The sequence below is a fragment of the Tachypleus tridentatus genome, chromosome 12 (assembly GCF_004210375.1).
Source record: "Tachypleus tridentatus isolate NWPU-2018 chromosome 12, ASM421037v1, whole genome shotgun sequence".
In the NCBI taxonomy this organism is placed as follows: Eukaryota; Metazoa; Arthropoda; class Merostomata; order Xiphosura; family Limulidae; genus Tachypleus; species Tachypleus tridentatus.
In genome coordinates this window covers 52,779,955-52,798,552 of record NC_134836.1, presented here as the reverse complement: position 1 = coordinate 52,798,552, position 18,598 = coordinate 52,779,955, and the positions used below count along the sequence as shown (strand labels likewise).

The 18,598-nt window shown below is 35.0% G+C and overlaps 1 protein-coding gene across 4 annotated transcripts in view; it reads left to right on the top strand.

Moving 5' to 3' along the window:
* LOC143233335 (neural cell adhesion molecule 2-like) overlaps positions 1-18,598 on the top strand; it is a 71,537-nt gene that overhangs the window by 33,353 nt on the left and 19,586 nt on the right. For 3 of the 4 annotated variants that reach the window (XM_076469483.1, XM_076469481.1, XM_076469480.1), the window contains exons 2-6: positions 6,150-6,491; positions 13,823-13,930; positions 14,989-15,192; positions 17,059-17,355; positions 18,244-18,534. In XM_076469483.1, coding sequence (XP_076325598.1) covers positions 6,150-6,491; positions 13,823-13,930; positions 14,989-15,192; positions 17,059-17,355; positions 18,244-18,534 — 1,242 coding nt within the window. The remainder of the gene's footprint in view (positions 1-6,149; positions 6,492-13,822; positions 13,931-14,988; positions 15,193-17,058; positions 17,356-18,243; positions 18,535-18,598) is intronic. The other variant, XM_076469482.1, reaches the window with a different exon arrangement.

Below are 18,598 nucleotides of genomic sequence, written 5' to 3'. Positions count from 1 at the left end.
GTCAGAAACAAAGAACACTGTTAGAAACAAACATAACACAGTCAGAAACAAACATAACACTGTTAGAAACAAACATAACACAGTCAGAAACAAACATAACACTGTCGGATACAAACATAACACTGTCAGAAACAAACATAACACTGTTAGAAACAAACATAACACTGTCAGAAACAAACATAACACTGTCATATACAAACATAACACTGTTAAAAACAAAGAACACTGTTAGAAACAAACATAACACAGTCAGAAACAAACATAACACTGTCGGATACAAACATAATTCTGTCAGAAACAAACATAACACTGTCAGAAACAAACATAACACTGTCAGAAACAAACATAACACTGTTAAAAACAAACATAACATAGTCAGAAACAAAGAACACTGTTAGAAAGAAACATAACACAGTCAGAAACAAACATAACACTGTCGGATACAAACATAACACTGTCAGAAACAAACATAACACTGTCGGATACAAACATAATTCTGTCAGAAACAAACATAACACTGTCAGAAACAAACATAACACTGTCAGAAACAAAGAACACTGTTAGAAACAAACATAACTCAGTCAGAAACAAACATAACACTGTTAGAAACAAACATAACACAGTCAGAAACAAACATAACACTGTCGGATACAAACATAACACTGTCAGAAACAATCATATCACTGTTAGAAACAAACATAACACTGTCAGAAACAAACATAACACTGTCAGATACAAACATAACACTGTTAAAAAACAAAGAACACTGTTAGAAACAAACATAACACAGTCAGATACAAACATAACACTGTCGGATACAAACATAATTCTGTCAGAAACAAACATAACACTGTCAGAAACAAACATAACACTGTCAGAAACAAAGAACACTGTTAGAAACAAACATAACACAGTCAGAAACAAACATAACACTGTTAGAAACAAACATAACACAGTCAGAAACAAACATAACACTGTCGGATAGAAACATAACACTGTCAGAAACAAACATAACACTGTCAGAAACAAAGAACACTGTTAGAAACAAACATAACACAGTCAGAAACAAACATAACACTGTTAGAAACAAACATAACACAGTCAGAAACAAACATAACACTCTCGGATACAAACATAACACTGTCAGAAACAAACATAACACTGTCAGAAACAAACATAACACTGTTAAAAACAAACATAACACAGTCAGAAACAAAGAACACTGTCAGATACAAACATAACACTGTCAGATACAAACATAACACTGTCAGAAACAAACATAACACTGTCAGAAACAAAGAACACTGTTAGAAACAAACATAACACAGTCAGAAACAAACATAACACTGTTAGAAACAAACATAACACAGTCAGAAACAAACATAACACTGTCGGATACAAACATAACACTGTCAGAAACAAACATAACACTGTTAGAAACAAACATAACACAGTCAGAAACAAACATAACACTGTCGGATACAAACATAACACTGTCAGAAACAAACATAACACTGTTAGAAACAAACATAACACTGTCAGAAACAAACATAACACTGTCAGATACAAACATAACACTGTTAAAAACAAAGAACACTGTTAGAAACAAACATAACACAGTCAGAAACAAACATAACACTGTCGGATACAAACATAATTCTGTCAGAAACAAACATAACACTGTCAGAAACAAACATAACACTGTCAGAAACAAACATAACACTGTTAAAAACAAACATAACATAGTCAGAAACAAAGAATACTGTTAGAAAGAAACATAACACAGTCAGAAACAAACATAACACTGTCGGATACAAACATAACACTGTCAGAAACAAACATAACACTGTCGGATACAAACATAATTCTGTCAGAAACAAACATAACACTGTCAGAAACAAACATAACACTGTCAGAAACAAAGAACACTGTTAGAAACAAACATAACTCAGTCAGAAACAAACATAACACTGTTAGAAACAAACATAACACAGTCAGAAACAAACATAACACTGTCGGATACAAACATAACACTGTCAGTAACAATCATATCACTGTTAGAAACAAACATAACACTGTCAGAAACAAACATAACACTGTCAGATACAAACATAACACTGTTAAAAACAAAGAACACTGTTAGAAACAAACATAACACAGTCAGAAACAAACATAACACTGTCGGATACAAACATAATTCTGTCAGAAACAAACATAACACTGTCAGAAACAAACATAACACTGTCAGAAACAAAGAACACTGTTAGAAACAAACATAACACAGTCAGAAACAAACATAACACTGTTAGAAACAAACATAACACAGTCAGAAACAAACATAACACTGTCGGATAGAAACATAACACTGTCAGAAACAAACATAACACTGTCAGAAACAAAGAACACTGTTAGAAACAAACATAACACAGTCAGAAACAAACATAACACTGTTAGAAACAAACATAACACAGTCAGAAACAAACATAACACTCTCGGATACAAACATAACACTGTCAGAAACAAACATAACACTGTCAGAAACAAACATAACACTGTTAAAAACAAACATAACACAGTCAGAAACAAAGAACACTGTCAGATACAAACATAACACTGTCAGATACAAACATAACACTGTCAGAAACAAACATAACACTGTCAGAAACAAAGAACACTGTTAGAAACAAACATAACACAGTCAGAAACAAACATAACACTGTTAGAAACAAACATAACACAGTCAGAAACAAACATAACACTGTCGGATACAAACATAACACTGTCAGAAACAAACATAACACTGTTAGAAACAAACATAACACAGTCAGAAACAAACATAACACTGTCAGAAACAAACATAACACTGTCAGAAACAAACATAACACTGTCAGAAACAAAGAACACTGCCAGAAACAAAGAACACTGTCAGAAACAAAGAACACTGTCAGTTACAAACATAACACTGTCAGATACAAACATAACACTGTCAGATACAAACATAACACTGTCAGATACAAACATAACACTGTCAGAAACAAAGAACACTGTCAGAAACAAACATAACACTGTCAGATACAAACATAACACTGTCAGAAACAAACATAACACTATCAGAAACAAACATAACACTGTCAGAAACAAACATAACACTGTCAGAAACAAAGAACACTGCCAGAAACAAAGAACACTGTCAGAAACAAACATAACACTGTCAGATATAAACATAACACTGTCAGATAGAAACATAACACTGTCAGAAACAAAGAACACTGTCAGATACAAACAGGTTAAGCATCTTATTCTTTCCTAAAGTATCTTGCTTTCAACAGTGCGAAGTTTTGCTTATAATTTACTTTGTATTTGAAGCGTGGATTAAAATCTCCAAACCTGTATAAATGAATCACTAAAATAGAAATTAAACTCTATTATAGTCTAAAATTCAACATATAAATATATATGTCTTTTTGTGTGTGTATTGTACTACCTTATTTAATTATTCGGGTCCATTTTAGTTCTTTTGAAAGAGTAATTAAAAATTAAAATTTTATTCTAACTCTTCATGAACTTTATTGATTTGTTTCATATTGATGTACTGATGAAACATGAACAATATACTTTACTCTCTATTAACAAATATGAATCCATTGTAACTCATTTGAGCCGATTAGACGTTGTCTTGCAAGTTTCGGAGCTCAAATATTCGTAAGTTTTTCATATAAATGTTGGCCCGGCATGGCCAGCTGGTTAAGGCGTTCGACTCGTAATGCGAAATTCGGGGGTTCGAATCTCCGTCACACCAAAAATACTCGCCCTTTCAGCTGTGGCGACGTTATGATGTGACGGTCAATCCTACTATTCGTTGGTGAAAGAGCAGCCCAAGATTAGACTGTAGGTGGTAATGACTAGTTGCTTTCCCTCAAGTCTTACACTGCTAAATCAGTGACGGCTAGTGCAGATAGCCCTCATGTAGCTTTGCGCGAAATTTAAAACAAACCAAATCCTTTCCTTAAATTCAAAAATTGTCAGCTAAGCTTGACAAGGACTGACAGAAGCTCATGTGAAACGCTACTCGTGAACCTCTGTATATAATGTGTAAGTGTTTTTGGAAGGTACAGTTTAAGTGCTAATATCATATGAGCAAAATTAAAGAATAATGTATAACAATAAGTGAGCCACACTTCATTCGTGGTATATAGAATCGACAAGGCCTTTCGCTCAGTATAACAGGCTCGTCACATCGGTTAGGATGCGACAGAAGGTTTGAAAACCAGTAAGTCTACCATTTTTGACAAAATCACGTAACCGACGATGTTTTCTTTTTTGGTCAAATTCTTATTAACTTTCCCATTTGGGATTTCAAGTGAATGTTGTGAAAACATAACATTTCAAGCCTATGTTTTGAATCTCGCAAATCAATACTTAGAGAACAAATTTTAGTTGACGTGAGTTTTATTACAAGTATTAAACATGTTTTTTTCATTGCCTCGACAGTGGCCCGGCATGGCCAAGCGTGTTAAGGCGTGCGACTCGTAATCTGAGGATCGCGGGTTCGCATTCCGTTCGCGCCAAACATGCTCGCCCCTTTCAGCCGTGGGGGCGTCATAAGGTTACGGTCAATCCCACTATTCGTTGGTAAAAGAGTAGCCCAAAATTTGACGGTGGGTGGTGATGACTAGCTGCCTTCCCTCTAGTCTTTCACTACTAAATTAGGGACGGCTAGCACAGATAGCCCTCGAGTAGCTTTGTGCGAAATTCCAAAACAAACAAACAAACAAGCCTCATAACTTCCACATACTAATCACTTCTTTGTTCAAGGTAAATTTACGAAGCTCTTTTCAAAGATGCTTTAATTGTCAACATTAAGATGGCTTACAGAAGAGAGGTCAAAGTTAAAGATATATTAATTCAACAACAAAAGATGAAAACATGCTGAACTTAGAATGGAGACACACTGCAAGTTTCTTTCTAACCCTAAACAACTCCTTGAGTGCAGAGTTAACGTAAACCTTTCTACAATTATCATAGCGTGCCTTTCGTTTTTATGATCAGTTTTGGTATGATCTGAAAATATTGTATTTTCCCCAACATTAAGATCTTTCGTTATTAAAAGTGAACAATCATTCACATAGGATGTTTATATCTATCATATCTATCCACGTGGGTCAATCATTCACATAACATGCTTATATCTATCATATCTATCCACGTAGCTCAATTATTCACATAGCATGTTTATATCTGTCATATCTATCCACGTGGGTCAATCATTCACATAACATGCTTAATTTCGTTATCTATCATATCTATCCACGTAAGTCAATCATTCACATAGCATGTTTATATCTGTCATATCTATCCACGTGGGTCAATCATTCACATAACATGCTTAATTTCGTTATCTATCATATCTATCCACGTAGGTCAATCATTCACATAGCATGTTTATATCTATCATATCTATCCACGTAGGTGTTTATGTACAGTATTTGTTTAGCACGTGAAGACCAGACTATGTTACTTAGCATTACTTTTGGAGAGTTAGCCGAGCTTTCTTTTCTGTTATCAATAATGCCATCTGCAAGTCGTATTCTCTTCAGTTTTTCCATACAACATCCACTTATATAACACATTTTGATTCAGTCTGTCAAATGAAGTAGCCCTTACCAGCCCACATTTTGACTTTTACACATTTGTCAGGTGACATTTCTGTTCTGGAACACTTCTGGTGTGACGCCGTTTTCTTCGCGGCTGACAGCCTATCTCGATGTAAACTATCAACACGTTTCTGCACTCTGGTTCAATTCTTTCGCACATGTATCATAATACTTTCCTTATATACTCCTTTTACTCACTGTTGTTTCCATGATTATTTTCAATACTGTGCCTCATCTTTGGATATACATATATGTCTTAAAAACGTGTCATATAAATGGGATGTGTTACATTACAAAGTATTATTACCTATAACTTATCATTTTATATTTTAACCATTATTGGACAGCTTAAGACATATAAAACGCTGTTATTAATCCATTTTATTATAACTTAGGGGACTTTACATGCCTAACGACGATATCCTAACTGTTACGGTGATTTGAGAAATTACAACGTGTGTTACAAGTAATTCAATTGTTTGTATTTTCTTACAGAGCCATTGGTGTCTCTGCAAGGAGTGCTGGGTAGAAACGTTAACCTACCTTGTAACATTACACCACCAGGAGTGGATGATGACGTCACTTTGGTGCTTTGGTACAGAGATGGTTTTTCAACACCATTTTATAGCCTGGACGCCAGGAGAGGCGGTTTGTTAGGAGAAGGGAGACATTCCTCCAGTGACAACTACGCCACCAGAACGTATTTTTCTACTGTCTCTAAACCAGCTGTTCTGCAACTTGAGTCAGTTACCTTAAAAGACAAAGGAATTTATACCTGTCGAGTAGATTTCAAAAAAGCCAGAACACGTCACTCAGAAGTTTCGCTTTCTGTTATAAGTGAGCGAAAATATTTTCTAATAAAACATTCTGGAGTGTCATCTCATTTATCTACAAACTAAATTTAATATTAATGGCTTTTTTTTTTTCGTCTAAAAGTAACTGCGAAAATCTTTGTTATTTTGTAACTTGTCTGTCATTAAATATTGTTAGCGCATTAGTACAGAACTAGTTAGGTGTTATAAAGCTTAGTTTCATATCAACTTGCTGGAATCGTTCTAACAAAATAAACACAGATAAACTTACAGAAGCTTTTTTAACGTATTCGGAATTTTTTCTCACTTAACTCTCCGTTAAAAATATAAATAAAATATAACACATCATCACTTATGAAGTCCATTAATAACACACGGACATGAATATATTCTGTTGCAATTCGGTGAGTGTTTGAATAGCTGGAGTTTGGCGATAAAAATCAAACTCCAGCTAATCAACCAATTATTGTTCAAGACTACGTTAAGTGTTTTAGAGTATGACATTTTAGCAAGAGTAATAGAAATTACTGGAACAAACAGCGTTATGCCATTAAGCTGTATTCGTTTACAAAAAGTTATCGGATCTCGAAGTTTTATCCAATCAGGCACAGAGGACGTTGTAGCACGTAATAAATTACAATGTGTAACATAAACAGTAAATCTCAATTGTAATTGTTAGGTTTATCTTCTTTATGTGACATAGGTATTCAACAATATGGTAGACCCTGCGTGTAGCACGTGCTTGGTTTGAACAATATGAAGAGGTCTTACATGGCCACATTGTTATGGCGCTCGACTCGCAAAATGAAGGTCGCAGGTTCGAATACCCGTTCCACCAAACGTGCTCCCCCTTTCAGCCGTGGCGGCATTATGATGTGACGGTTAAGCCCACAATTCAGTGGTAAAAGAGTAGCCCAAAGTTGACAGTGGTTGGTGATGACTAGCTGCCTTCTCTCTAGTCTTTCACTATTAAATTAAAGATGGCTGGTACAAATAGCCTTCATGGAACTTTGCGAGAAATTCGAACAAACCAGAAACCGAACACAGATTAGAAAGGTTACTATAAGTAAAGTGAATCTGGAATTTGAATAACCCAATGGTTATGTGTTTTGAGGGATATTATTTCTTGTAAGAGATTCGTTCGACGAAAATCGAAATTTAACGAGGAACAACAGAGAAACAGTAATGAATGTTTAACTCTTGATGGGAATTCAAGTTAACATTAGAGCTAGGAAAATGATAAGGTAATATGTCCTTTTTTCTACGTGTTAATAGACTGTATCATAAACTGTTAAAAGTTTATTCTGAGTTTGTGTGAAACGAAAGAACGACTAACGCGATGACGCACTGGAATACATTACATTGTAAGAATTATTTTTAAAAACAAAACATAAAATGAACCACTTTTAAAACTAAAGATTATTTATAATACACTTCTTCAAAGAAACTGAATAGGAAAAAAAAGTCATTGAACATTAAACAGAATATTTCTACATCTATCTCTTCTTACGCATAATCCTACACTGCTATAGGCTTGATTTAGTGTAAAGTTCAAAGAATACCAGCGCATGATTACGTTATTCTAAGTAAAGGTTCGATTTGCCGGACGTGGTCTAGAATTTGATTTTTGTAAGACACGATTAACGTGCAAGCTTTCGGATCTAATAGTGAAGGTTCGAGACATGATTAACGTGTAAAACTGCGGATCTAATAGTGAAGGTTTGAGACATGATTAACGTGTAAAGCTGCGGATCTAATAGTGAAGGTTCGAAATATGTTTAACGTGTAAAGCTGCGGATCTAATAGTGAAGGTTCGAAATATGTTTAACGTGTAAAGCTGCGGATCTAATAGTGAAGGTTCGAGACATGATTAACGTTTAAATCTGCTGATCTAAGAATCAGGGTTCGAGACGTGATTAACGTGAAATCCTGCTGATTTAAGAATCAGGTTTTAAGACATGATTATGATGTAAGCTTGCGGATTTAAGAATTAGGGTTAGAGGCGTGATTAACGTCTACGCCTGTTGACCTAAGAGTCAGGGTTCGAGACATGATTAACGCGTAAGCTTGCGGATCTATTAGTAAGGGTTAGAGACATGATTAACTTGTAAGCCCGCCGATCTAAGAGTCAAGGTTCGGGACGTGGTGATGCTAATCTACTCTGCACTTTTAGTTGAGGTAAATTTTAAAACTGACGATCAATTTGGTTATTCGGATGAAAGATGGTGACACCCCTATTGGCAGCAGGTGAAGTTAGTTGTCTTCCTTCATTCTGATCAGATGTTTAAATTAGAAAAGATTATATCCGAATCACAGGAATCTTTTATCGGAAAATGCAAGCACATATACGTAAGATGAGGCTCAAGTTAAAAAGTACGAAGTAACATTTTAAAATAGTTTTGTGTTTTCAAAGCCACATCGGACTACCTGCTGAGCCCACCGAGGGGAATCGAACCCCTGATTGTAACGTTGTAAATCCGTGGACTTACCGCTGTACTAGCGCGGGGCTTTTAGAATAGATTCAGAACAAAAAAGAAATACATATAATTTCAGGATAGATGCTCTTGCGTTACCCAACAGAGTTTGTATGAAGAGAAAGAACACACACACAATGAAACGTATAACTAAGAAAACTTGATACGAATTTTTTTTTCTATTCAGTAAAATAACATTTTTACATAATATTCTATATCATAATTTCTTATCAGCAACTTTTAAAAAATATGGCGCTTGCAAGTTACAACAAACCTAGTTAAGGAAGTATTTGAAAACAGGAAGATATACAGGGGTAAACAGATTGAAGAATAACTTACAACTGGGACGATGACGTAAACGAACTGTTCACAATAAATGTTCCTACTCCGAGTTTGATTTGATAAGATGGACACGTTTTCTTACTGGTATAAGATTTTTTATCGTCGTGATAAATACATGCCAAAGAAAAGCAGAGAATTGCCTCATGTTTTTTCACTTAAATTCCCATGACTTCAATAAACTGTTAAAAAATGATCCAAAAATATAAAAAAAAGAGGCAAAGTTGTCTTTCTTTTAATAGGAAAGTTTAGTCTATCTATTTTCAGAGGAACTATAGTTAGGAATTATCGAAAATTCACACCTTACGGTCCAAAGAGGATGAAATGTAATTCAATAGAACATAAACTTTGAAACACGACTGAAAAAAAAAAAAGGTGAAACATTTGTTTTAAATGTTGTTAGATCACTAAGCAGTTGAGAATCCCAATACATTTTGCTCAGATGTCCTTGGTATTTTGCTCAACCTTTAAAACATCAAATGAAGTTAGGTTATATAATCTCTTCCCGTACGTTTACTTTTGACCTACAACAACATTTAATTGTACTATTTATTCTCACACGGTTATGAATGGAATAAAACACCATGGAAACTCTAAACAAAATATAGCTTCGCCCTAACTTATTCTCCATGATGCAGTTGAATAATGCCTTTTACATATTCTTATTTTTTACACCAAATATTTTTTACAGATTAATTTCCTAGTTATTAACTTAATAGGTAATATTTGATTAAGTTTTTTTACAGAAAATGTATAGGGCAAAAACAAGTAAGTTACCAAAATATATTATAATATGGTTTTGTTTTATTTTAATAATGTGTTACTCAAGAGCTTAAAACATGTTTTTGACTTATATATATGTAAAAACGGCTCGTTTGGGTTGAGAAAATTGTTTACGTAGATAAGCGAACAACCTTTGTGAACCTGACGATAACCGAAGAAGGTCGAAAAAAAAATCTCAACCCAAACGAGTCGTTTATACATATATATATATTCTTCTCTACAAGTGGGTTTTATCGACATCACTGACTATGTTTTTGACTAATTTAAAAGTTTTAAAACCTCATGTTCTTGTTTTTAAAAACCTCGTGGTTCAGTGACAAGCCTCGTGAAGCTAAAAATCTGAGTTTGATACCCATGATTGGCAGAATAAAGTTAGCTCATTCTATATCTTTGAACTTAACAACAAACTAAAAATAGGCCTGCTGGTATTGTGGAGATAGAATAAAAAACAGCAAATCATAATAATTACTCGCATATAAATAATTAATATTGTCAAATTGAAATTAATTACAACGTTAAATATTGTGATTAATTTGAATGTTGAGATGGTTATTGGGTTTAAAGATGCACGTTCGTAAGTACATCCAAATCCAAAATGGCGGCGGATGTATTCAGACAACATGTGACAAAATCCTTAACGAAGAAACATGTGCATCGCTTTATGGAACTGGTATAATCATAACAGTTTATTAATAGAGATTATTTCAAGTCGAAATATAGGAATTAGATCCAAGTTAATTCTTGTCAATTTTCGATCTTCATTAACCTTGACCCCATTTTCAGAGACGTTAAATAGACAGTAATATGTTTGTCTGATTGCTTTGAATTTCGTTCAAAGTTACACGAGGGATATCTTCGCTAGCCGTCCCTAATTTAACAACATTAGGCTAGAGAGAAGGCAGCTAGTCATTACCATCCACCCCTAAAACTTGGGCTAATCTTTTAGCAACTAATAATGGGATTGATCGTGATATAATAACGCCGCCAAGGCAGAAAGGGCGAGCATATTTGTTGTGGTGAGGATTCGAACTTGTGACTCTCAGATTACGAGTTGAGCGACTCTAACCACCTAGCCATGTCGGGCCCCAGTAGTAAGTTAAATAATCACGTGTTATAGCCTAGGCACTACATAGATTCTAACATACTGTACTTCAATTGGAAGAGTCAACGAATCGAACCCGCGATCTGCTACTGAACAAATTGCGGATGTATTATAAAACTTATACTCGGTTCTGATTTGAGATTGAGAGTAACGTGTGGGTAGCAATGACTGCTCCAAATCATCACGTGTCCAATTGTCTGGATCTTCTGGGAGTCTCTCGACTAATCGTAAAAGGAGTAGAGACCGAGGACACCTTTTTTTACTCTCTCATGAAATTACTTCGCCTCGCAGGCCCGGCATGGCCAAGCGGGTTAAGGCGTTCGACTTGTAATCCGAGAGCCGCGGGTTCGAATCCCGGTCGCACCAAACATACTCTCTCTTTCAGGCGTGGGGGCGTTATAATGTGATGGTCAATCCCATTATTCGTTGGTAAAAGAGTAGCCCAAGAGTTGGCGGTGGGTGGTGATGACTAGCTGCCTTCCCTCTAGTCTTACACTGCTAAATTAGGGACGGCTAGTGCAGATAGTCCCTCGTGTAGCTTTGCGCAAAATTCAAAACAAGCATAAATCTACTTCGCTCTCTCTGCTCACGGTCAAACTAATGTGAGATCTTTTTCCAAGTATTATATCCGCAATATAATAAATTTCTGCGGAACGTTTTTAAATATTGACGTCAGAACTTTGATTTTTTTCTGAGCAGCAACGTATTTTGCTCAAACTGTAAAAGATAGGACGTGTTTGGAAGTTGAGTGATTTAGTTTAGCTTGTTTTTTTGTTTGTTTGCTTGTTTTGAATTTGAAGCTACTCGAGGGCTATCTGCGTTAGCCGTCTCTAATTTAGCAGTGTAAAACAAGAGGGAAGGCAACTAGTCATCATTCACCCACCGCCAACTTTTGGGCTACTCTTTTACCAACGAATAGTGGAATTGACCTTCACATTATAACGCCCTCACGGCTGAAAGGGCTAGCATGTTTAGTGCGACGGGGATTTGAACCCGCGACCCTCAGATTACGAGTCGAACGCCTTAACCCACTTGGCGATGCCGGGCCGGACATTGTGAGAGAGTACGCAAGAGCTTAAAATTTGTTCAAAAATATTAGATATACGTATGTTGATATTCCTAGGATTTAGTCCAGAAGTTTTGCTAATAATCCACAGAGAAAGTCGCCACTTTTAAAGGTATAACACTGATAGCATTATTTCGTCCTTAACCAACACGTCTAAATATTAAAAAAACCGTAGGTGCGACTTTGACGAACCTTTTAGTTTCCTCGTTTTCTCTCTTCTTATTTGAATTTTGCGATTGAGAGACACTTTTCTTTACTTTTGGAGACTTTAGAACAAGTCTTAAATCAAACCTGTCAGTCTTTCTATACGGTAAAAGCATTTACAGATATACGACTTAAAATATCTCGAATGTAAATAAAACTAAAAGTAAGAACGTTCCGGCCAAGTTAGATTGTATACCAGGATTTAGTGATCAGGATGGTTAACGCTATATTTCATAAATGAAATTTAATTTGACGATTAGAAACAATAATTTATATTTTTATTTAAACGATGCTTTAATTCATTGTAACGTAAATATATTGGTTGGATTGTTTATTTTTGAATTTCGAACAAAGCTACACAAGGACTATCTGTGCTAATAGTCCTTAATTTAACAGTATAATAACTAACTTTGTTCAAACGTATTAAAATAAACAATCGCTGAAAGGTTTCTTTATTCAAACTAATGGTTTAAAAACAGTTTTCTAAGATGTGTAATTTATTCACAGATTTAAACGCTACTTGGAGCACAGCATGGCCAGGCTGTTTAGGGCGCTCGACTTGCAATTTGAGGGCCGCGAGTTCGATTCTCCGTCTCACCAAACATGCTCTTCCTTTCATTTAATGTGGAGGCATTATAATGTGATGGCTAATCCCATTATTTGCTGGAAAAGAGTAGCCCAAGAATTGATGGTGGGTGGTGATGACTAACTGCCTTCCATCTGGTCTTACACTACAAAATAAGGGAACACTAGTGCAGATAGTCCTTGTTTAGCTGTGCGCGAAAATCAACACAAACGAAGACAAACTGTTTAAGTTTAGATGCAAGAAATACAAACAAAACAAACTCTACATCTACTACAGTTTCTATATTCTCGGTTATTGGATATTACTATAAGTTTTGGATTCCATCAGAAGATCAGTTATAGCCCCGTTTAGCTGATTGGTCAAAACAAATCAAGTTCATTGGCTAGAAATGTTAAAGAATTTTCATCTTTAAAAACAAAACAGATTCGTTTTGAAGTTATGTTAACGTTTATTTGAAAAGAAAACAATTTCTTTCATTACGTTCATCATATGTCAAATAAAAAAACGGTGTTTTAGTCTTTGAGCTTACAATATCAACAATAAGAAACAATATCTATATTTTATTAAACTTTATTTGAGCATAAACGAAAATATTTTACGTTTTATGTCGTAAAATATACAGAAGACGAATTTTTTTTAAAAAACAACGTTTTATTTAATGTCATTATTGTACTTAATCTTAGAACATTAGAACTTTTGTTAAAAACAGTGTAAGTGAAGGATATGTTTGTCAGTACACTTTGCAACAACTTTTACGTGTTTGATCTTTGTTATGGTGCTTTGTGATTTGATGGTTTAACAGTTCCACCGAAGGATCCATTGATAATGAATACAAATGGAGAAATACTGAAAAATATAATTGGACCCTTCGATGAAGGAGATAAACTGGAACTAATGTGTGAAAGTGAAGGTGGGATATATGTATATATATATATAATTAAATCTTATACAACATAGTTTAGAAGTATCTAGAATTAATTACCTTAAACCTAGAATTATAAATTGTTATTATTAAGATTGTTGATAATGAACGTCTATTAATTTTAGATTTGGAAGACATTCCTATTTTAAGATAAAAATGATTTGAATTTGTGATATTAGTGGAAACATGATTGAAAGCTTTAAAATTAACCTTTGACCAAATGTTTCTGGAGCATAAATATAATTTCAGTCGCTTGGGATAAGTGGTTAGATATATATAAATATATCTCGTGAAGTCAAATGTAAATAAAATAATACAGGTATGTATAAATAGGGTTTATCTATTTATGAAATTGCTATTAATTTCCTATTATATGGTCGGTACTTGTTTATTTGTATAGGGTTTCAAAATAAGTAATGTTGATTAGAATAATTTATTCGGCTGACAAACTGTTTGAGATAAAGAAATTAAACGTTAACTTAATCTACTGTTCAGTTCACCAATTGTCACCCAGTTAAACCGGTTTCGAGGAATTCCATCCCACGTCATAACCCTGGAAAAGGCTAAATCAAAAAACAGGACTAACCTTTTTATTTTGAGGAGTGTTGGTGGTGGATCGTATGTTATATATGTGGTATTTTGAGTTGTTTTTCTCATCACAACGAAACTATATTTATAATGAATTTTAAAAAGTATGCAGCACTGATATCGTTTATTTATTCTTCCAAGACAAGCTGTTTAAGGTGCTGAATATAAATATCATTCATCTAGAGCAATAAGTGTTGTAATTTCACGAAACCAGGTAAAAGAAATGATGAGTGGTGAGTTGAATTATAGATTAGGCTTTACATTTATAGTAATTATGCTTGTGTTCATTAGTATGTTATAATTTACTTGGTCTCAATATTTAAATGATGTAAGCTAATGCATGTTTTTTCTCACGTGAAAAAACACAATCAAAAGACAGAATTGAATCTTCTAGATCGTTTCGTTGATACAATCGATATTTTATACTATACCTTTTTCGTTTTTCTTATCTGCTTTAGGATTTCCTGTACCAAAACTTACTTGGTGGCAAGGACCAATGCTACTTGATAATACCTATGGAGTTACACCCCATAATATCAGCTACAACCTCCTAGAAGTTTCTGAACTTAAACGTCAAGATTTATTTACAGAATTCTCCTGTTTGGCTTCCAACAATAACATATCTGTACCGGCACTGGCTTCTGTAATGATTGACATGAAGCGTAAGGACTATGAAACATTAGCCAACTAACAGAAATCTGCAAAACATTTACAGTCAAATTAGTACAGTTATAGGATTTCTAGAATAATACAAAACCATTCTAATAGCAAGCAAATCTATTAGTCCATTTCTTCTTATTGTTTGTTTGTTTGTTTTTTAATTTCGCGCAGAGCTATTCGAGTGCTATCTGCGCTATCCGTCCCTAATTTAGCAGTGTAAGACTAGAGGGAAGGCAGTTAGTCATCACCACCCACCGTCAACTCTTAGGCTACTCTTCTACCAACGAATAGTGGGATTGACCGTCACAGTATAACGTCCCTTACTGCTGAGAGGACGAGCATGTTTGGTGTGACGGGGATTTGAACCCAGGACCCTCAGATTACGAGTCAAGTGTCTTAATCATCTTGCTAATTAGGACTTCATCAAGTAGCCTATATTCGATAAAGAGATAGCTTCACACTCTAACTTTGTAACACTGTAGGTTTTTTTTTTTTGCTTTAGGTTAGTTGGGACAAACTTTTATCGTACTTAATGCTATTAATAAATAAGCTTACAACGTTATTCTGCAACCTACAGTTAGACCTTTCCGAAGACATTAATGAGCTATTAATATATGATTGTACAAAATGTCTAGTGAAGTATATTTATATCTGCCTTTTGGTAACATTCGTTAAAATTAAATACACACGCATGCGCATTTAGAGAGTGGTTCGCGCGCGTGTTTTAAGGACAGTATTACTAATATAATAGCAAAGTTATGGTGTTAGAATAGATTGAAGCAGTTTGTCTGTGCACCTACGTATTAGTTACACCTCCAGACACATGATTTCTAATAAACAACAAATATAGGAGCACGACATAACGAAAACATTCATCTAAAATGCAATAGAGCATCAACCCCAAAAAATGTAGTTTCCAAACCAGAGGTCATTTATCCTTATTATATTGGGGTAAATGGCCTAACTTTCGTGATAAGGTTACTTCCATAACCGTCATAAAAGTGGAACCACCAAAGGATTCTTTCGACCACCTATATAATGACAACTCCCAAAGCGACAAGTGCAAGTGGTGATGTCGTCATGTCACTTTTACAAATCACAGAGAAAGAAACCACAAAAAGATTCGGTCAATGCATAGTCCAGAAAAAATTTACTGAGTGAAAGAAAAGTTTTGTTTTCTTAATGAATTTTTTGTACTTTGTTTCACACATTTAATTAAATGTTTAATTTTCTAGTATCGATATTTATGAATATAAATGTTCTTCGTTACGAAGAACTATGATTTATGGAAGTTCGGTATATCATGGTTTTCTTTGTGTAATCGGACTGTTCGAGAGAATTCACAACATACTGAAGGGCAGTGTCTTAGACTATGTTTCTAACTTAAACCATTATATTAATGTTGATAGATAGTAGTTTCACGTTGTGTGATAACCGTGGCTTAGCAAATAAAACCTTCTTGAAAGTTTAAGGAACTATTTAGGTCGTATAAAATGAGAGTTAGGCTAAAGTAGATATTGAGAAATTTGTTAGTGTGTTATATAGGACCGATAAGAAATTACTGAATTAAACAAATTTGTCTGATAATGTTAGACGGTTAACTTTACCAGAAAGTTCTAGAAATATAAAAAAGTGTCATATGTATACGAGAAATTAGTTAGTAAAAATCTGTAGATAAATTTAGTGGAGTATATTTAATGAAATGTCTCTTTGTGAGATGAGTTTAACGATCCATTTCACTATAGATTAGTGGAGTATATTTAATGAAATGTCTCTTTGTGAGATGAGTTTAATGATCCACTTCTCACTTTCACTATAGACAACACATGTTTGTAACGGTCACAGCAATTTCCTCTCTTTCACTACAGTACGACCAATAATAGTGGAGATAGACGGAGCTGATCACCCCTTATCAGCCAATAAAGTAGCACATTTACAATGTAGAACAGCTGGGGCCAGGCCTAACGTCACCATTACTTGGTGGTTGGGTAGTAAACGAATAAAGACGACAACAGTTAGGACAACTGACAGCTCCAGCATGTCTGTCAGTAGACTGTCCTTCAAACCATCGAAAGAAGACACTGGAAAATACCTTTCCTGTCGAGTAGAAAATCCATCGATACAAAATGGTGCTTTAGAACGTGGATGGACGCTCAATGTTTATCGTAAGTATATGGATATCTTCTGCATTTCTTAGATAGTTCATTTAAAGATATATTTAGAAACTCTAAATAACTGAGTACCTAAATCCTACCCTAAAAAGAGAAGAGAAATAGACGCTTCGTTTTATAAGTCAGATACACGTAAGCAGTGAAAGAAATAACACAGTAACGTACAACATATCCTGCGCTCAATGAGATGAAGAAAAGGTTTGACATGAAGTCATTGTTTGTTTGTTTGTTTGTTTTTGGAATTTCGCACAAAGCTACTCGAGGGCTATCTGTGCTAGCCGTCCCTAATTTAGCAGTGTAAGACTAGAGAGAAGGTAGCTAGTCATCACCACCCACCGCCAACTCTTGGGCTGCTCTTTTACCAACGAATAGTGGGATTGACCGCCACATTATAACGCCCACACGGCTGAAAGGGCAAGCATGTTTGGTGCGACGGGGATTCGAACCCGCAACCCTCAGATTACGAACCGAACGCCTTAACCTACCTACCTTAACCTAGCTCAAGAGTTGGCGGTGGAAGGGGGGGTAATGACTAACTGCCTTCCCTCTAGTGTCACGCAACTAAATTAGGAACGGCTAGCGCAAACAGCTTTCGTGTAGCCTTGCGCGAAATTAAAAAACAACAACTCCAGAGATAAATTAGATAATTTCGTTAAATAAGAAATGATACGAAATAGGATATTACCGAATAGTGCTAAACGTATAAGGTCCATTTTGAACAATAACTGGGCTGAACACAAAGGGTAATGCACCGATAACACAATCTTTATAAACACTTGAAAGTCAAAATCACTGTGCATGTGCATACACTTTATCGTGTTTATTACTTCTTCCCTAAGTGAAGAAATCATTGATTTCTTAAACAATTTGTCTCTCTTTTAGATAAGCCTAAATTGACACTTCGATTGGGAAGTAAACTTCGACACTTTCGCTTACAAGAAGGAAATGACGTATATTTAGAATGTGACGTTGTCGCCAACCCTTGGATCACAGAGATTCGCTGGAAGTTCGAAGGTTTGGACTTGCATACTAACACCTCTGCCGGGATTATAATCAGTAACCAATCGCTGGTACTTCAAAAAGTGAAACGGGCTAACAGAGGGCGCTATTTATGCGCCGCCTCGAATAGCGAGGGCCAGGGAGAGAGTAACTCACTGCATCTGAAGGTTCAATGTAAGTAGCGACCTCTCAAAAGTGATAACACTAAATCTCGTTAATAAGAAATTCTAGAAATAAT